This window comes from Culex quinquefasciatus, chromosome 3 (assembly GCF_015732765.1).
Source record: "Culex quinquefasciatus strain JHB chromosome 3, VPISU_Cqui_1.0_pri_paternal, whole genome shotgun sequence".
NCBI lineage: Eukaryota > Metazoa > Arthropoda > Insecta > Diptera > Culicidae > Culex > Culex quinquefasciatus.
The window spans coordinates 71,109,356-71,130,405 of record NC_051863.1 but is presented as its reverse complement, the minus strand read 5'-3'; the positions used below and the strand labels follow the sequence as shown (position 1 = coordinate 71,130,405).

The following is a 21,050-nucleotide window of genomic DNA, read 5'->3' as shown; positions in this document are numbered from 1 at the left end:
CGTTTGATCTTGAACCTCTGTTTGTCACTCAAAAATCAGCTAAAATATGGTTTGTCCCTGAACAGCGTTGTAAAGGTGAGAGATTTTTCTACAAATTTGTTATACAAAAAAAATATATGTAAAGATCAATCCACATATAAGGCCAGACCAATTAAAAATCTGTACCAAAAATCTAAAACCTTAAAATTTTTAAAAACGCAATTTTCACCGATAGAGGTATTTCGATTTACGATATTTTGTTTCTGCCACGCCGTGTAGGGTGAATCTGCGTTTGTAAACAAGCAGTCTATCTCTTTTGTTCAAGTGACAGTTCACGTTAAATAAAAGGGGGATAGACTGCTTGTTTACAAACGCAGATTGTTACTACGGAAATGTCTAAACTTATCAATTTATCAGAAAACCAACCCATTTCCATGGAAAAGCTTCGAACGATTGTAGCAGCGATGAAAAACTGTGCAGGAGTCGACAACATCTCGAAACGTGTGTTGGAGGACGCTATGGATGTTGTAGGAGATAAGCTGCTCGATATTATCAACAGTTCATTGAACCTGGGTGTTTTCCCTCAAGAGTGGAAGAAATCTGTGGTGGTGCCGATTCCGAAGGTACCGAACTCGACGCGTGCAGAAGACCGGAGACCAATAAACATGCTGCCAATCTACGAGAAGGTTTTGGAGACGGTTGTAAGGGAGCAGCTGGTGGAGTACGTTGATCGGGCCGGATTACTTATCGAGGAACAATCAGGATTCAGAAAGCAGCACTCGTGTGAATCAGCACTTAACCTGTTGATGCTGAAGTGGAAGCAGTCTATCGAGAACAATAAGTTTATCCTGGCGGTGTTTGTTGACTTGAAACGTGCTTTTGAAACTATTGATCGGCGGAAGTTGTTGGAAGTGTTGCGGCGAAACAGGATTAAAGGGGACGTTTGGAGGTGGTTTAAAAGCTATCTGGAGTACAGAACCCAAATTACACGGTATAACAACACAGTATCAGAAGCAGAAGCAGTAGAGTTAGGTGTTCCACAAGGGAGCGTGCTGGGACCACTACTGTTTATCCTTTACATAAACGACCTGACGAATGCACTTAGGCGGGCATGTGTTAACCTGTTTGCTGACGACACCGTGATATATATTGCTGGAGACAAACTAGACGAGTGCTACGAGATCATGAATAACGAGCTGGCAGTGTTCGCGGATTGGCTGAAATGGAAGAAGCTGAAACTGAACGTCAGCAAAACAAAATACATGGTGGTGACAACAAGGAGGAGTGAAAGTAACTGTACAATATCTGTCGACGGTGAATTGGTCGAGCGGGTTAATGCCATCAAGTACCTTGGTGTAATGTTGGACGAAAAGCTCTCTTTGCGGAACACGTGGACTACACTATTCGGAAAGCTGCTCGGAAGTTGGGTGTCCTGTGCAGAATCAATCGCTACCTATCGTTTGACAACAAAATTATGGTCTACAAAACGCTGATTGCACCACATTTTGACTACTGCGCTTCAATTCTGTTTCTTGCCACGAACCAGCAACGGAAGAGGATGCAGATCGTACAGAGTAAAGCTATGAGGATGATACTTAGATGTGACAGATTGACACCAAGAATTTTGATGCTTGACTCTCTGCAGTGGATGTCGATTAGGCAACGTGTGGAGTATAGTACATTAGTGTTTATTTTTAAAGTTGTTAACGGATTGGCACCACAATACTTGACAAAAACTGTACAGTGCGGAAGAGACGTTCATCGACATTTTACTAGGCAAGCAGGAGATATCAGATTGCTGAATTTTAAGAAATCGTGCACACAGAACTCGCTATTCTACAGAGGATACAACTTGTTCAACATGCTACCGGAGTCAACGAGAGCGACAACTAATCTTCGTGAGTTCAAGAAACTGTGTAGACCTTTTGTAAGGCAGAGACCTTTGGAATGAAGTGGCATCCCATAGGTGTGGCTGTGAAGGAGAGCATGTCATGACGGTCGGCTTCTCTATATCGGTTCACGTCCTAATGAGGATGTCACTGGGCCGCATATGAAACAGTCCAAAGAAACGCGATTCTGGGCGCGGTAAACCCCTATGTGCTCATATGTGTGTGGAACAGGAAATGATTCCAGTACCCAAAGTGGATGTAAGCAATCTGGTGAAATGAAAAAGACTCTTGAAAGTATGAGCGCCTTGAGATGACAAATGAGAGAGACGGATGGGCATACACGGAAGTAGAGTTAGATTTAGGACACTCTCAAATACGGACAATTGAATTATCGAAAGATATCTGCTCGTAATCCTTCCATGCTACAGAGATGTGTATGGGTAAGAGGTGGGCCATCCAAGGAAAAAAAAAAAAAAGAAAACTTTTAATATAATCTGATCTTATAAGCGCAGCCAGTCCGAAGAAAGCGCCCTGGACTTGATTGAAAAATGTAACGCAACCATTTAAACGGTCAGGCCCGCTGCATAGGGAGCGGGGGGGGGGTCTCATCTGTTACGATTTGTTAAGAAAGGGGGGGGGGGAGGGAATCAAAAATCCCCCCCCCCCCAAATTTTGCGTAACGTAATAAAAGAACGCTATCATAGCATTAAACGCAGGGAGGAAAGATGCGTGGACATACCGTACCAAACGTTATAAAATCACTCGAAAAATGAAGTTTTTTATATGTACCTTCAGGAATACATGTCAACTCAGAATGAAGTTCTGAGCAAATGTATGCGTGTGTGGGTGTAGAGATCTTACTTATCATAATTTTGTTAACAAACCTCTGAATTTGCTTTGCTCTAAATTATTTATTATGCATAAGGTGCAATATCATTAGATATTTGGGTAACTTTTATCTGTTGAGATGAACAACCCTGTAGTCGTCATCGAGTCGACCTAGTCGGCCGAACCCCCCTGTCGACCTCACGCGCAGCTGTCAGAGCTGCAAAACAACAACAACAAATGTGTTGCGTCATCTGTTGAAAAAGCACGCGTTCAATAAAGATCTCCAGTTTAGTTAGCAAACCACGCGTTTTTCTCTGGAATAAATCCGACCAACCTGCCACTCTGCTCATCAGGTTATGAGCCCAGGTGGCGCGAGTGCCGAAAAGTTGTTTTTCGCGGCGTTTTAGTGAGTGAAGTTTGGAAGTTGGTGGAACGGATTGAGGATGGAGACCAACGGCGATGTTGCGGGGGTGCCACTCTTCGTTGGTTCGAACTACCGGTCGTGGAAGTGCCGGATGCTGGCCGTGCTGGACGAGTACGAGCTGGAAGAATGCATCCAGCAGGAGGCGGCGGAAGTGGAGGAGCTGAAGGTGAAGGAGGAGGACACAACGGCGCAGAAGGAGGTAAAGTTGAAGGCGGCGGAGAAGAGGAAGAAGAAAGAAAAACGGTGCCGGTCGTTTCTGCTTTCGCGGCTGGATGACGACCACGTCGAGCAGGTCCAGGACAAGTCGACGCCGAGGGAGATTTGGCTGGCCCTGGCTGCGATGTATGAGCGGCAAAGTTTGGCGAAACGTTTGCACCTGAAGCAGGAGCTGATTCTGCTGCGCCAGGGGGCGACACTCTACGGGAGCACTTCACTAAGTTTGACCGGATCATTCGTGAGTTGAAATCTACTGGAGCGACCATCGATGAACTCGACGTCATCTGTCACCTGCTGTTGACGGTGAATCCGAGGTTCGAGATGGTGGTGACGAGCATTCAGACGGTTCCGGAGCGAGATTTATCGCTGGAATTCGTCAAGTGCCGTTTACTCGACGAGGAGACGCGGAAGAACTCCAGCGAATCGGTCGGTGTGAAGACGGGGGAAGCGGCTTTCTCGGGAACGAGTGCGCTGAAGTCGCAACAGCAGAAAAAGAAGAAGGCGTTCAAGTGCTTTGTTTGCGGAAAAGAGGGCCATAAAGCTGCAGACTGTCCGGAGAAGAAGTCCGACGCGACGAAAGCGAGCGCACGCTACGGGTCGAGTGACGACGAGGTGTGCTTCGTCGGCGTGGAGAAGCTTTCGGAGCTGCGGGAGGTGAGCTGGATCGTGGACTCTGGTTCATCGGAACACATCGCCAAGGATCGTGAGTTGTTCGAGGAACTCGTGCCGCTGAAGAACCCGGTGACAAAAGCTGTTGCCAAGAAGGGGAAGTCGATCGTTGCTGAGCATCGTGATCCGTCTGAAATCAGCCGTGGACGGAAAGACGATCCCGATCGCGCTGAAGGACGTTCTGTACATCCCGGAAGCCAGCGCGAACATGTTGTCGGTTCGGAAACTGGACGAGCGCGGACTGAAGGTGGTGTTCAGTTCGGGAACAGTGAGCATCAAGCAGGAGGAGAGAACTGTGGCGATCGGAAAGCAGCCGGGGAGGCTGTACCTGCTGGTTCTACACGAACGTGGACCAGGTCGCGTGCCTGAAGATCCGGAGGGATGCTTCGAGGGCGGAAGCGACGAAGCGGAGAAAACCGAACAACTACGAGGCCGAAGCAAGCGAGAACCGAAGCAGGACAAGAAGGCGTACACGGGCTTCGCCTTGAGTGCAGCTGACTTCACCCCTGTTGCGTTGTCGGAAATTGAGAAGCAGCCTGACGTATCGAGGAAGAAGACTGCTGGTTCTGCGCGGAAGCCGGATGGCGGAGCGGCAGAAACGTTTTTGGAAGTCTGCGTCCCTGCAGCAACGAAGATCAAGGAGAAGTTGAGAACAGAGGTTCCGAAGATGCGAGCGAGGCATCGACGAGCGAGTGGAGCAGGACACGGGTAAGGAGCCGGTGTGACCTGCTGCGAAGCAAGACCGAAGGAAGATCATCGAGGTAATCGGCCTGGAGCAGGCGGATGTCGTGGGTGTGCTGATTCAGCGGGGGCTGATCATTGTGATCCGGTGGCATCGTGCGGGACATGGCGACTCCCAGGATTGAGCGGGGGTGTTGAGATGAACAACCCTGTAGTCGTCATCGAGTCGACCTAGTCGGCCGAACCCCCCTGTCGACCTCACGCGCAGCTGTCAGAGCTGCAAAACAACAACAGCAAATGTGTTGCGTCATCCATTGAAAAAGCACGCGTTCAATATAGATCTCCAGTTTAGTTAGCAAACCACGCGTTTTTCTCTGGAATAAATCCGACCAACCTGCCACTCTGCTCATCATTATCAAGTTTAGCATGGTCAAGAGCATGGCCGTTCTAGCCCCACCTTCCCTACTACGCGTTTTCCTGCTCGGGGCACCGACACCGTGGATTTTTTTTCAATGATGCTCTGATTTTGAGACATAATTTTGTTGTAAAAGAAGGAGTTAAAAAAAACAGTCAAAAATAGTTTTTTTGTTGGAATATTAGCATAGGCTATATTTAGGTAAAACGTTTTCAAAGTTTAAAAATAAATCTTTTTTTTTATTCGATAAAACCAACTGGGTACAAACTAAAAAGTGTCAAAGAAAAAGTGTATTAGATTATGACAAACAAACAAACGCGCACTTTTTCGTGTTTGCGACAAACTCGCAAACAAGGCAAAATGCATGCAGGCTGACGTTTATGCAAACAAATGCAGGCAAACAAAGGAAACAAACTGTCAACACTTTCAAAAAGTGCGAGCTTGTTTGTTTGCCGTAGACTACTACCTCCTTTACCCTTAATAAGTCGCGTGTTTTGGCGTTTCTTACAAGTATCCTTACAAAGTGTGTTCAAAGTACACGTATGTGACTGCCGAGTGCCGGTGGGTTAATTGCCATAAAAATGTCCCATGGTTTATAGATTAGAGTGTAACAAAAATGACTTTTTGGCGGGCATTCAGGGGTTTGTTCAGGTGGGCATACTGAGCCTAAATCCCAAATATGAACTTGATTGGACGTAACAGGAGCTGGCGCTCCGCCCTTCAATTTTAAATGGGATTTAACCCGTAAAAAAGAATTTTTCAAAAATGTCACTTTTTGAGGCATTTTGGCCACCAATGCGTTTACCAAAAACATCACTGGCGTATAGGCCAGATCCTTGCGCATCTTTTGGTATATATAACATTGAAGTTTGGAGCATCCTGGTGCTCGGTACAGACCTTCAAAATTTGGCATATTTTCGAAAAATCGGTCCCAGCAAAATCAAATGGCGTCTCGGGCGTCGCGAGGTGCGACGCATATCTTTTTTGCCGGGGCCGATTTTTCGAAAAAATGCCAAACTTTGAAGGTCTGTACCGAGCTCCAGGATGCTCCAAACTTCAATGTTATATATACCAAAAGATGCGCAAGGATCTGGCCTATACGCCAGTGATGTTTTTGGTAAACGCATTGGTGGCCAAAATGCCTCAAAAAGTGACATTTTTGAAAAATTCTTTTTTACGGGTTAAATCCCATTTAAAATTGAAGGGCGGAGCGCCAGCTCCTGTTACGTCCAATCAAGCTCATATTTGGGATTTAGGCTCAGTATGCCCACCGGAACAAACCCCTGAATGCCCGCCAAAAAGTCATTTTTGTTACATCCTATTATAGATGGTCCCTATTATTACCACATTAGATATTAAAAAAAAACATATTAGGTATTCCGAGAAAAAATGCGTGTTAGTGTGCGTCACCGAGTCAAGCCAATTTTCCATGGGAATGGGATATTAGCAAGTTGGATTTTTTGATCGGCAGACAAAATCTATCTTTTTCATTCTTGAATTTCTCTTCCTTTAAAAATTATTAATTGTGGATGACTTTACACAAGGAAAAGTAAAAATTACAAGCATCATCCAACTCATTCTGAGTTGAAATAAATCTAAGAAAGAACCAAAAATAAGTACTCTAGTATTGATAAGCGCCTAGCCTACTTATCAGTTGTTTCGGTTTGGATGCTCGCTCGTACTTAGAACTTAAGCCCGTCCGTACAGTGCAATACACACGTACTCAGCTAGGCTACAGCTGCTAGTACACTAGTGTCGTGTCATTACCAATAAGCAAGATTTGACACAGAACAATGATTACACGCTGCACACTACACAGGGCACAAACCGAACCGAAATTGTTTACTTTTTGCCCCATCCCGGCCAGCCCATTATCAATACACGGCGGTTCCAACGGGGCACCCCGGCGCTCATCATTAGCTTCATTCCAGTTTTTGCCGTGGGCTGAGGCGCAACGCCATCGTGTTCGGGCTCGGATCGTCACCGCGAATTATCTCTCGTTCTTTCTCTCACCCGAGCGCGCGCGCGATTTTGCCACTAAGGTTGGCTCAGGTGCAACAACGTGTGACAAGAGTGTTTACATTCTCCGAGTTACCTGCAATTCTCCCGCACCGTACCTACAACCGGCAGCCCGAAACTAGCCGAACGCGTGTTCTGAGATAGCATCTGTGTGTAGGAAGGAACAGAACGTTGAAAAGCCCAAAAATACACTGATTCAGATAAGATGACGGGGGCGATCGACATACTGTTGAAAGTAAGTTCTGGTGAAATTAAGTTTTTAAAGTAAAAATTTCAAACCTATGTACAAAAGACGGAAAGGTTAAACCAAAGTCACCCGGCAGATTAGTGCAGAGTGTTTTGATGACACGGAATTAGTGGTAGAATAGATAAGAATTTCCAAACAGTCGCAGAGTGTCTGGTTGTAAACGGGGAAGTTGAGTAGTTTAATGTAAATCTTTAAAGTGCCTCCTTTAGTTCCTCTTGTTTGTGAGTCAAATTATATTGCAAAAATAAAGGATTGATCCGATTGGTTTTCGTTTCGCAATTAAGATAGTAATAGAAGTAATTATGTTTGTTTGGTAATAAATAAAACCAAGCGCCAATAAAACCGTGAAAACAACCCAGAAATTAGTTGAGGAATTGCATTTTAAATGTTCGAATACATGTACGAATACAATCTTAGATGTTTAGATTTTTTTAAAGAATGTTATATAACTGTTATCATTTTTAAACGATTTTTGATAAATATAATAAATTAAAAATCACCTTCGTGTACGCACAAGAGCAAGCAGCAGTCATGTGCTCTGTGCTCTTCCCTTTTTTCGAAATTTTTCGCCGTAGTTGATTGTGATTACCCGCGAGTTTGCTTCTCCAGCATGCCAAAGGCCGTGACAGTTCGAGTGCGGCCTCGAAAAACCCGCGAAGTTCGTCTACCGGCCGTGTGCAAAAAGGTAAACAAACCAACGCCGTGTCGGCCGCCATCGCGCAGGGGAGCGAGAGCGCAGATGGAATCGACAAAATGTTACTACATCCCGGATATGTTCCGAGATCACCAGTGCGAACCCGTTCCGGTATTTCTGGTGCCACGACCAGTGGCACATCACCATACGCCAACATCCCTATCAGGAACGCGTTCCAGATGCTGAGCGACGATGAAGAAAACAACAACACCGACGGTAGCAGCACTACCGACGACGACGACGACGATGGTCGTGCACGGAAGAAAGTGTCGACGACTAAAAAGAACAACTCTCCAGCGGAACGAAGACCACCTCCAATTTTTGTTTTGGACACGTTGGCGGACGATGTAGACGAGTTGCTGGAAGGCCTCGGATATTGTCTGAAAATCGGTAAGTCGTCAGTGCAAGTTTACACATTTGACGAAAAGAACTTCGACCTGGTTGCGGAAAAAATGAAGCGTCAAAACTTCAAGTTTTACACATTCGACCCCATGCAGAAGACAGCCGTTAAGGTCGTCTTGCAGGGGTACCAAGACCGCCCGATCTCCGACCACAAAAAGGACCTCTCGGGTGCTGGAATAACGCCGCGTGACATAAAGGTCCTCTCGCGGAAGACAACAGTCACAGCCTCAAAATTCAAGACCTGCGGCGAACTAAGGCGTCGGTTTTTGGGTAAACTGACGGTTCTACTCAAAGAACCTGTCGGACGCAGCACAATGCCACCGTTGCCAGAATTTCGGCCACGGCCCGCGCAACTGCAACCTCCCGCCCCGCTGTGTGAAGTGCGGTGAGTCACACCTCTCTGAGGCGTGTGCACTGTCGTGCAAGGCGGACTTGGGGGACAAGGCAGAGCAAACCAAGGCGCGCATTAAGTGCGCCAACTGTGGAGGTGACCATACCAGCAACTACCGTGGATACAGCGTACGGAAAAACTACCTGGTCGCTACCGGTAGTGGCAATACGGCCCAGCAAGAAGTTACCGGGGAAGATCTCTTTACCCTGCCGGAGTTCTTTGCTCTCGAAGGGGAGATGATGACGCGGTTTTGGACCTGCCGTAACAAGGCGGAGCAATTTCTGGCCCTTGGGGAGCTGATGATCAAGCATATCTATAAAGGATAATAAACTGTGATCTAGTTTTAAGCTTTCTCTATTTCTATCTCCTTTCCCTTGCAATTTTAGTAAGTTTTTTTTTTAATTTTTGCTTACTCTTGGTGACATCATTATTTACAAGCAATAATTGTTCCAAAATGGATTATGATGTAACACACAGCTGTAAGGAACTTCAAAACTCTGTTATGTACCTCAAAAGAACTTATTGTATCTTGATTATTCACCAATAAAAACGAATTGAAATTGAAAATTAATAAATTAAGAGTATGTTCTAACTTGTTTCACTCCTTTTAATAAAATTAAATTAAATGGCTGAATCAAAACTATGATTGTTTCCATTATTGAAGATTTTTTGACAAATTTGTTATTAAGAGGCAGTATTTGTAAATATTGCTCGGTTTGTTCTAGAGGTCGTATCGAGGTGCTCCGATTTGGATGAAACTTTCAGCGTGTGTTTGTCTATACATGAGATGAACTCATGCCAAATATGAGCCCTCTACGACAAAGGGAAGTGGGGTAAAACGGGCTTTAAAGTTTGAGGTCCAAAAAACCAAAAAAATCTTAAAATTGCTCGCATTTCCGTAGAACTTCATCAATTCCAACTCTCTTAGATGCATTCGAAAGGTCTTTTGAAGTACTTCAAAATGTGCCATAGACATCCAGGATTGGATCGACTTTTTCTCTTAGCTTTTGCAAATTACTGTCAAAAATGGATTTTTTTAAAACCTTAATATCTTTTTGCAACAGCCTCCAACACCCAAACTCCCATAGGTCAAAAGATAGGTAATTACATGGACTATAAGCCTACGGTGTTAACTTTTTGGCCAATCGCAGTTTTTCTCATAGTTTTTCGATTTTTCTAGAATAAACATTTTACAACGTTAGTTTTTGCCCTGTAGGCCGCCGTAGCGGCACTTTTTGGTCTCAATTTTGTCATATTCGGAATCCTCGGACAATTTCACGTAAGTTAGAAGTATTGGAGTTGTAAATTTGATTGTAAAAATTGCCATTTAGAATGAATTAAAATATTTTTTAATAATTTGTTGGATTAGGGGTAAAACAGATTTTCGCCTACTTGATACAGCATTTGACGTATTGATCACAGGATAAATAAAATCTATTTCTTTTTTCAAAAATGTTTTATTTAAGTATTTTTTAAATCAAATTTACAACTCCAATACTTCTAACTTACGTGAAATTTTCCGAGGATTCCGAATATGACAAAATTGAGACCAAAAAGTGCCGCTATGGCGGCCTACAAGGCAAAAACTAACGTTGTAAAATGTTTGTTCTAGAAAAATCGAAAAACTATGAGAAAAACTGCGATTGGCCAAAAAGTTAACACCGTAGGCTTTTAGTCCATGTAATTACCTATCTTTTGACCTATTGGAGTATGGGTGTTGGAGGCTGTTGCAAAAAGATATTAAGGTTTTAAAAAAATCCATTTTCGACAGTAATTTGCAAAAGCTAAGAGAAAAAGTCGAACCAATCCTGGATGTCTATGGCACATTTTGAAGTGCTTCAAAAGACCTTTCGAATGCATCTAAGAGAGTTGGAATTGATGAAGTTCTACGGAAATGCGAGCAATTTTAAGATTTTTTAGGTTTTTTGGACCTCAAACATCAAAGCCCGTTTTACCCCACTTCCCTTTGTCGTAGAGGGCTCATATTTGGCATGAGTTCATCTCATGTATAGACAAACAAACGCTGAAAGTTTCATCCAAATTGGAGCACCTCGATACGACCTGTTACACATTGGTGAAAAACTCGCTCTTAAATTTAAATTATTCTAAAATTGCGACAGGTTTTTTTTTATAAATTTATTATTTGGGTTATTTGGATAAGAAACCCGAAATGGGAAAAAGTCGGGAATTTGAAAATTGATTTTTTTTCAAAGCGGTGTATGCACATCGGAAGGAACCGGTCAAGAAAAATGTCAAATGGGCAGCAGCGGCAGCGAAAGCAAGCCAGATAGGGCGAAGAAAAGCCCCAAGAAACCGCTCCCTCTCCTTTGTTCTGCTGTTCGTAAAGCTGTTTCTTGACCCCTTTCCTTCCGATCTCCATACTAGCCTTAAACCTGTACACTCAAAATCAGAAGTATCCCTCAAAAGGGTACTTTCAATCCTCAAAAAGGATACTTTCTATCCTTTTCATAAGTTTATCCGGCGTCACCCTTTTAAAAGGGTATGTCAAAATCAGTACATTTTCGATACCCTTTTAAAGGGTGACGACGGGTGAACTTGAAAAAAGGATACTTTTTACTTTGAGTGTACATTTTAAGACAAGACCCTGCAACACATTTACTAGTGTTCCCACGAGCCTAAGCCATCGGCTAGGCTAGGTTCATTTTTTTGGTTCAGGTTCACACCACACGTCGGCAAGCACCGTCGGCTCAGGCTCACTGAGTGCCGTGAGCCATGGTTCATTTGGTTCAAACCAGGCGAGGCTAGCCAAAATGAACCATTGGCTTGAACCTGGCTTGAACCTGATCAAAGAATGTTAGGCTAAACGGCAAGCTTTGTTACACCGTAGTATGCTCAAACCGTAACATTCGCTACACCGTAGTATGATTACACCGTAACATTATTACACCACAACATTCGTTACACCGTAACATTGTTACACCGCAACATTCATTAACCCGTAACATTGTTACACCGTAACATTGTTACACCGTAACATTGTTACACCGTAACATTGTTACACCGTAATATGATTACACCGTAACATTGTTATACCGTAACTACGATGCAACGAATGTTGCGGTGTAACCATGTTGCGGTGTAACCAAACTACGGTGTAACGAATGGTACGGTGTAACGAATGGTGCGGTGTAACAATGTTACGTAGTAACACTGCTATGGCATAACAATGTTACGGTGTAACCAAACTACGGTGTAACGAATGTTACGGTGTAACAACGTTACGGTGTAACAATGTTACGGTGTAACAATGTTACGGTGTAACAATGTTACGGTGTAGCAATGTTACGGTGTAACAATGTTACAGTGTAACAATGTTATGGTGTAACAATGTTATGGTGTAACAATGTTACGGTGTAATAATGTTACTGTGTAAAATGTTACGGTGTAACAATGTTACGGTGTAACGAATGTTGTGGTGTAACAATGTTACGGTGTAATCATATTACGGTGTAACGGATGTTACGGTATAATGAATGTTACATTGTAACATTGCTACACTCTAATATTTGTTACACAGTGCATTATTCCTATGGTTCTCATTAGCCTGGTTAGCCTGGCTTAAGCCATGGTTCATGGTTCACTGAACCAGGATTGAACCACAAATTGAGGCTTAAGCCGAACCAAGTTTATAGGTGAACCTAGCCTAACCGGTTCATTTGGGAACTCTGACTTTGACAGATCAGATAGGACCTTTTGAAAATTTAATCTAGAAATAATATCACTGGATGACTTATTTGTCCCCTTGCTATTTTTTCAAGAGTTAAAGAAAAATTTAACGATAAATAGTTTTTTCTGTGTAGCAACAAAACAAACCGATAAACCCAGTGGATACTTTTTTAGAAATTAAAAAAAGAAGATTTTTGGGAATTTTTCTCCCATTCTAGGGGTGAGTATCAAAATTTTGACCACTTTTAATTTTTTTTGGGACAGCCTAGTGACCATCTTAAAAAATATTTATTTTTCAAGGAGTTCAGAAAATTTGCTGTATAATTGTCTAAGAGACATTGCAGATTGATCTTCTGGTTGCTGAGATAGTAGAAGAAATAGGAAAATTGAGGTTTTCTAAGTCTGACCCAAACAACACTCATTTCAAAAAAAAAAAAAATCAAAAATGTTTCATTTTTTGACAATGAAAATCGGACTATTAGTTGTTGAGACATCTAATGCCGATGTCTCAACAACTAATGGTCCGATTTTCATTGTCAAAAAATGAAACATTTTTGATTTTTTTTTTTAAATGAGTGTTGTTTGGGTTAGACTTAGAAAACCTCAATTTTCCTATTTCTTCTACTATCTCAGCAACCAGAAGATCAATCTGCAATGTCTCTTAGACAATTATATAGCAAATTTTCTGAACTCTTTGAAAAAAAATATTTTTTAAGATGGCCACTAGGCTGTCCCAAAAAAAATTAAAGGTGGTCAAAATTTTGATACTGACCCCTAGAATGAGAGAAAAATTCCCGAAAATTGTTTACAATTCGCGCGCGAAGCTTGAATAAAAAAAGTGCCTTTTTCGAGTATTTTTTCAGAAATGCGCGCAACAAACATACTAAAGCCATTCAAATTTGGTCGCCTTGGGCTTCAAGTTATGAACAAATTCCTGTATAGACAATGTCCATAAAAGCTTGCGTTTTGGCATGGCAGGGCTTTTTAGGGAAAAAATGTGTTTTTCAGTGAAAAAAAAAAATCACAAATCACTTCGCGAAACGAGCCAAAAAATCAATTGCATCTAAAACTATTGCATGCAGCTTACAGGAAATTTCACGGAGAACATTTAACATTCATTTTATGTTTACGCAAAGCCGACATATTTGCATTTTAGGGAACAAAAAGGGATGAATTTTCAAAATTCTTTATATATACGCGTTTTTAACATAAAACATTGGCCATATTACTTAGTACGATCAATCATCAATAAATTTTTAAAAGGCTGGCTTCATGTAAATTTATCGTAGTTTTTATTGAACTCCACAAATGAAGTTATAGTTCGTTAGAACAACTTGGCAAATCTCCACAAGACGGCGAAGATGAGTTCACTCCAGCTGCACTCCAGCTCTAGAAATATCCACTTGTTTTTTTATTTTCTCGCTTCAAACTTCAAACACAGCATTGCAAGAGTTTCTATAAAACATATGCACCGTCGAGAGCATTACATCAGTACGATTCGTGATTTCGTCGAGTTCAAATAAGCGCGTGGTTCGTCTTTTCGTTGTTGCTGCTGTTATCATACGCGTGGGCTTCTTGCTTTTGCTTTTGCTGTTTTTGCTGCTGCTGTTGCCGCTAACGACTTGTTATTTTTTGCGCACTTCCATAAGGTCGCGCGCGCGCGCTCGTGAATCTGCTTTCATTGCTCTATTGGACCACGTTTATGTGGCCTCTCCGTTCAGGCTGGGCCTGGAAGTATAATTTAAATAATTAAGCAATTAGACAATCTGCAAAAGCAATAATAACTGCAGTTGAGTGATTTCGTGCTTCTTTCTGCTTTGGGTGGCGCTATAGTTATAGGAAAGTGAATGAAGCAATCGAAGAAGGATCGAACTTGAGCAACGTGATTTGGTCAGAGTGATCCCGCGACCATGTTTGGCTTCCAGAACTCGTGTGTCGTTCTGGACTCGAAGGCGCGCTGCCGATTAACGGACGTTAATGAGAGGCACTTTAAGACGTTTAATCACTTTGGCAACGGTGATGTCCACGTTAGTATTTTTTAATGTTTTGCGACCAACAAAGCCTAATAATATTATTATTTTCAAAGTATTATCAGAGTGTTGACAAACACACAGTAATGTCCGCTTATAGTTTAGAGATCAGTGAGAGATTGCAATCTGAGCGAAGGAAAAATAAAATAAAAAATATATTCATGCAATGATAGTCAGTCGGGGTTGGTTTGAGCAAAGGTCACATGGAGCGATGCATTGAATAAAGTGCGCATTAGGGTGCCCAGAAAAAATGACCCCCTGCTCCACAAGCAGAAAACGGTTTTTTGGGTTATTTTAAGCATCTGTGTAAATTTTGAGCGAAATTCGATGAGATTAACCCATTGATACCCGAGCCTAAAGTTGGTGAAAAAAATGTTTTTCATACAAAAATGACTTTTTTAAATCGCTAATAACTTTTGAGGATCGAGTTTTACAGTTTTTGTATGTTCTACAAAATTGTAGAGCATTAAATTTTCAATAAAAATCTCACTTTTGAGAATATTTGGATGCAAGTAGCGCACCGTGCAGACCAAACCGTAACAAACTTGGGTTTTCCATACATTTTTTCGGTTTTTCCCATATAAACTTCACCTCCGAGTATCAATGGGTAAACGATAACCGATTTTGCTCAAATTTGGCCCAGAGTCCTAAAATAGGTCAAGGAACAATATTCAGCTTGTGGAGCGAGGTTTTGAAAAAAAGTCCCATATTCTGGGCACCCTAGTGCGCATTGATAAGTAGGCACACGTGATTGGGTCATAATTAAAATAATTTGTTTAGTTTTTGTCATTGAAAGCATATCGCTCTCGCTGGGGATGAGATGAACACAAGATCACGTTGAAAAAGGTCTGTCTGAATGGCGTTCCCAAGGAAATGTTGAAATAAAGCAGCGATTCTCAACGGAAGTGTCGGCCTACTTGGATACCATGACAGGGGGTAGTACCAGCACAGTAGTAGGCTAGATACAGATTATAAAAGAATCGATGGAATAGATATAAATTTGGAGCCTAACATTTCAAAAGGGCACATAACTTTTGTAAACAATAGTGTATCCCTTTCACTCAAATGACAGTTTACATAAGGTGTGAAAGGGACACACTCTTGGTTAAAAAAGTTATGTGCCCTAATGAAATGGCAAGCACGAATTATTAATCATAGAAACTTGTGATGGAATGTACTTTAAATGTGATAAATTATTTAGCGTTTTTTTTAAATGAAAGTAAACCTTTTCAATTTTCAAATTAAGTACAGTCCAGACTCGATTTTCCGCCGCCTCGATTATCCGAGATTTGTATGGCACTTTGGATAATCGATTTTTTTCGATTTTTTCTACGTTAAACTTTAAATATATTTTGTACCAGCTTGATCAAGTATCAATAAAAGAAATTGGGAATTGAAAAACGATGATCAACATTCAAATGCGTTTTTCTCAAAACGCACGGTTTGTACATGATGCTTTTTGAAATGTTAGCATCGATTTCATCCCCGCCATTTTGGTCGCCATCTTGAATTAAAAATTTCTAAATCACTTAAGGTGAAGCCGTTGATCATTTTCGAAGAAAATTGATCATCACTATAAAATATTCTGTATTAAATTCAATTTAACGAATTTCAGCACCAAAAGGAATCAGCATGTGCCGGTTGTTGCCTTTTTGAAGCCACTGAAAGAATTATTGATCTAAATCAAATGTGCTTCAAAATTTATATAATTTTGTAGTACAATCATTAACGTCCTAGTTGACAATCATTGATTTATGACGATTTCCATAACTTTACAAGGAATGGGATAATCGTTACCAAAAGGAATCAGCATGTGTAGGGCATTCGCATTCGCATTCGCATGGAGATGGTGATCTTAGCGGGTTGCAGACTGGATTTCGTCATGTATAAATGATGATTGTCCAGCACAGGTTGCTTAGATATTGATTAAAGGGAATTAAAACCAATTCTACCAGCACAGGACAAGCAGCACCATGAAAGCCATCCATTGCCGGCCGCTCCCATCTCCACCATTCACCGGGGTAGGAATAAGGATTTGGAGCACGGGAAATGTTGATGCTAACTTACTTGGAAAAAGGTAGCGAAACCGCAGGCTCTTTTTCCCAACCCTATTGTGGAACTCGATCAAATTGACCGTTTGACCAAATTTAATCGAGTTTAAACAACAGGGCTGCGTAAGCGTCGCGTGGAGTTGGTAGTTGTGAAAGGTAATGGTCTGGGAGTCGAAAGGAATCAGCATGTGTAGGGCACTATCCTAAACAACTTGTTGAAGGAATTTTGTCAAAATATTGAAAGCGACGCAAAATTTATATCTTTTAACGAAAAATCATGACAATGATGGAAGTCTTCACGTTAAGAGTAGTTTAGGGGTCATACTTAAGCTCGACAATCAAAAATAAGACAAAGATTTTTTTTGCGTTTCAATTATCCGAAGTGAAATTTTGCAAAGGCCTTCGGATAATCGGGTCTGGATTGTAAAAGCAGTTTTTCAATATATTTTTTAACATCAATCACCAAAACTAAACCTATCATTCAACTACTCAAAACTTCAAACACAAGTTAAGATGTAGTAATTTGAAAATGCTCATATTTGAAGTTTTTTTTCGATTTTGAAAAAAAAAAAAATAGATTAGTCAGCAATATGTACGTTATGCAAAAGAACATAAAAAATCTCGAATTTGCCCTAATTTGCTGCTGAAGCAATCAACTAATGTTCTTAATTTCACCTTTTTAACCCACCCAGGTTCGCGGCCACCAGCGTGTCCCGTCCGACACGAAGGAGTTCCACGAGGCCACCAAGCGTGATGCGTTGATCCGTTTGCGCAAAGATTTGGACAATCTGCTGCACTCGGCGGACGATGACAAAAAGGCGACCGTCCAGAAGGAAATGTGCGGCTTCGAGGCCCTGTTCCATCGCTTCCTGCAGGAGGACGGCCCGTCGGTCGAGTGGGACAAAATCGAGAAGCTGCCCCAGGATGCCGTCAAGGATTACTCCAGCCTGAAGACGCCCCAGGAGTCGGAGATTCGTGCCATGCTGGACAAACTGGTCGTGGTCAAGCTGAACGGTGGTCTCGGAACGTCGATGGGTTGCCACGGACCAAAGTCCGTCATTCCGGTGCGTAACGACCTTACATTCCTGGATTTGACCGTGCAGCAGATTGAGCACCTGAACAAAAAGTACAGCGCCAACGTGCCGCTCGTGCTGATGAACTCGTTCAACACCGACGAGGACACCGAAAAGGTCATCCGCAAGTACAAGGGATTCCAGGTCCAGATTTATACCTTTAACCAGAGCTGCTACCCGCGCATCAGCCGAGACTCGCTGCTGCCGGTGGCGAAGGATTTCAACATCGAAGCTGACATTGAGGCGTAAGTTGTTTGCTGGAGAGTGTGTTTTATGGGCAGATTTGGTAACAAAATGATTGATCATTTTTTCAGATGGTACCCTCCCGGTCACGGTGATTTCTACCAGTCGTTCCAGAACTCGGGTCTGCTAAAGAAGTTCATCGACGAAGGCCGCGACTATTGCTTCCTGTCCAACATCGATAACTTGGGCGCAACGGTTGACATCAACATTTTGAACCGATTGCTCGGCAGCGACCGCCAGGGGGACAAGCCGATCGAGTTCGTGATGGAAGTAACCGACAAGACCCGGGCTGACGTTAAGGGTGGTACCTTGATCCAGTACGAACACAAGCTGCGACTGCTGGAAATCGCTCAGGTCCCCAAAGAGCACGTCGATGACTTCAAGTCGGTGAAGACGTTCAAGTTCTTCAACACCAACAATATCTGGGCCCGTTTGGAGTCGATCGAACGTGTCCTGAATGCGCGCACAATGAACATGGAGATCATCGTCAACAACAAAACGCTGGACAATGGCATGCGCGTGATTCAGCTGGAGACGGCCGTCGGTGCGGCGATGAAGTGCTTCGACGATGGAATCGGAATCAACGTTCCGCGGTCACGCTTCTTGCCGGTCAAGAAAACGTCCGATCTGCTGCTGGTCATGTCCAATCTGTACAGCCTCAAGTACGGGTCGCTTGTCATGTCGCCGCAGCGCATGTTCCCCACGACGCCCTTGGTCAAGCTGGGAGACAATCACTTCAGCAAGGTCAAGGAGTTCCTGGGACGCTTCGCAAATATTCCCGACTTGATCGAGCTGGACCATTTGACCGTTTCGGGAGATGTCACGTTCGGCCGTGGAGTGTCGTTGCGTGGAACGGTCATTATCATTGCCAACCATGGTGATCGGATCGATATTCCTGCGGGAGCCATCCTGGAGAATAAGATCGTATCCGGTAATATGCGCATTCTGGATCACTAAGCGGGTCGTCACGCGCTATCTTATGCACGGTAGATTAGAGGCGTTCGTAGGGCAAGTAGATGAACCTGTCTCTGGCAATATTTTGTGTGTGTGAGTTTCCCGAATGGAATTTGCGAATTTATTTAAAAACTGTTCAAAACGGTGTGTCATCTCCACAAATCAAAGATTATTATTGGGTTTAACTAGGTTTAAGTTTTAAACAAACCAACATTTGATATTTTGTGTTTTTGCTTGCATGTCTTAAGGCATATTTTATAGAAATTGTTGATTGTTAATAAGATTGCTATAATAGTAGTGAAAACATGTCGATTTATTACATCCGAAACTCCTGAGATTTCTCTCAATTTTTTTTGAAGATGATGACGAATATTTTACAATAACATGGCCGGTGTCCCGATTTGCCCCAGATAACGGCACCTAAAATCAGGGAGACCTTTTTTCAAAATTTCAAAATTCAATGAATATTAAGTTGAAATCAATTTAAAATGCATTCTCTGCGTTTAGAATCATTTTCAGAATGTTTGGTTTTATTGACTTTTTTTTTATGTTTAGGATTTAACAAAATGGTCGAATTTCGCGGTTATTTCAGAGCATAATCCCCTAGGTGTACTGAGCCCGAATCCTAAATATGAGCATGATTGATTGCGGCAGGGCCTGACGCTATGACTTTGAAGTTTAAACGCACCCGCAAAACCTGTGCGATTTGGTTTTTGCCAGTTTTGAGCCCCTTAACGATTTTTGCATTTTCCTCTCGAGCTCATAGTTCGTGTTTCATGAAACAACTTTGTCGAAGAGTGCGAAAAGATTCGTCAAACATTACAGTGAAACCTCTTTTTACGCGGTGCGTTACGTTTTTCTAATTTGTCGATTTCTCTAGAACAACGCAACATTTTTGCAATCTTTTAAAAGCAATTTGTAGGTTTTGACTGATTTGACTGATGGTTAGGACAGATCTACAAAACGCTTTTTGAAGCTTGCAAAAATATTGTATGGTTTAAGAGAAATCAATGAAACAAAAAGCGTAACGCCACCGCGTAAAAAGAGGTTTCTCTGTATTTAAGAATGTTACAGTATTTATAACACGAAGTTGACTTAATAACTGTCGGCCACCATCGCTAGTATCAACCACTAGTGCCTTTCTTTTAAATACAAGGACTTTGTCGCCCCGGGGCTCCTAAGTGTTTGAGTACGGCACGGAGCGACGGCGCCGGATACCCATATTTACACTTAGAATTTTTAGAGCGCCCGCCGCGGGATTCGAACCAGCAACCAAATTTATCACATCGCCGCTGAAAACTAGGGGAGATGGGGGTAAGACGGCCACCCTAAGGGAGAAGTCTAATAAAATTTACACAACAGATTATTTTGATCTCAAATTACGTACATATTGTTCTACTACTAGTCCATTTTAGAAATGACATAAATTAGTTGGTCTAAAAACCAATTTTCAATACTTTCAGCAATTTAAAAAAAAATAATTGAAATCGTATATATATGAAATACGCGGGGTAAGACGGCCACCCATGTGGGGTAAGACGGCCAGTCCTATAAATTAACTTAATAACTTTGCTAAATCCACCCAAACACCTACATGGTTGGTTCAACAGACTTCTCTGAACATCATAACTATTTTGGTTGGAAAAAATCAGGTTTCAAATGTGAAGAAAAATGCTGTTTAAAAAATTTCATATTTTGGCTCAGTGAATTTCATATTATTGCGACCACATTTTATAAAAAACTATGAATTTTTACTACAAAACAAACACAATTTGGTACAATAAAAATAGTTTGTGTATTTCGATTAGAATAAGTAAATCAAAATTATGTAAACTATATTAAATAAGCGATTTTTGTGAAAAGTTTGCTAGGATTTCATACTATTCAATGAGTTTTGCTATATCACAGTAAAGAATGTTGTCGAAACGGTAGTTAACAGCATTTTGATTAAAAATGGATAGTTTTATTGAAAATGCTTTTCCTTTATCTACAAATATGTCTTAATAGTCAAAACCGTCAAAAATATAACCTATATCAAATAAAATCTACAAATTACGGGTGGCCGTCTTACCCGGAGGAGGTGGCCGTCTTGCCCCCAAATAAATTATTTTTTTAAACATTTTTTGTAAACAGTTCATCGCATTTTTTGAACTTTTTC

General features: G+C 42.0%; 1 protein-coding gene across 2 annotated transcripts; it reads left to right on the top strand.

Moving 5' to 3' along the window:
• The first annotated feature begins 7,036 nt into the window (after positions 1-7,036).
• On the top strand, positions 7,037-19,196 carry LOC6037586 (UTP--glucose-1-phosphate uridylyltransferase). 2 transcript variants are annotated; one of them, XM_001847430.2, is made up of 3 exons: positions 7,037-7,355; positions 17,315-17,940; positions 18,010-19,196. In XM_001847430.2, the coding sequence occupies exons 1-3, from the start codon at positions 7,326-7,328 to the stop codon at positions 18,893-18,895; spliced, it is 1,542 nt and encodes a 513-aa protein (XP_001847482.1). In that variant the 5' UTR covers positions 7,037-7,325; the 3' UTR covers positions 18,896-19,196. The 2 variants fall into 2 exon arrangements, with proteins under 2 accessions (XP_001847482.1, XP_038122087.1); XM_038266159.1 differs by lacking the exon at positions 7,037-7,355 and adding an exon at positions 14,058-14,568.
• Positions 19,197-21,050: the final 1,854 nt, after the last annotated feature.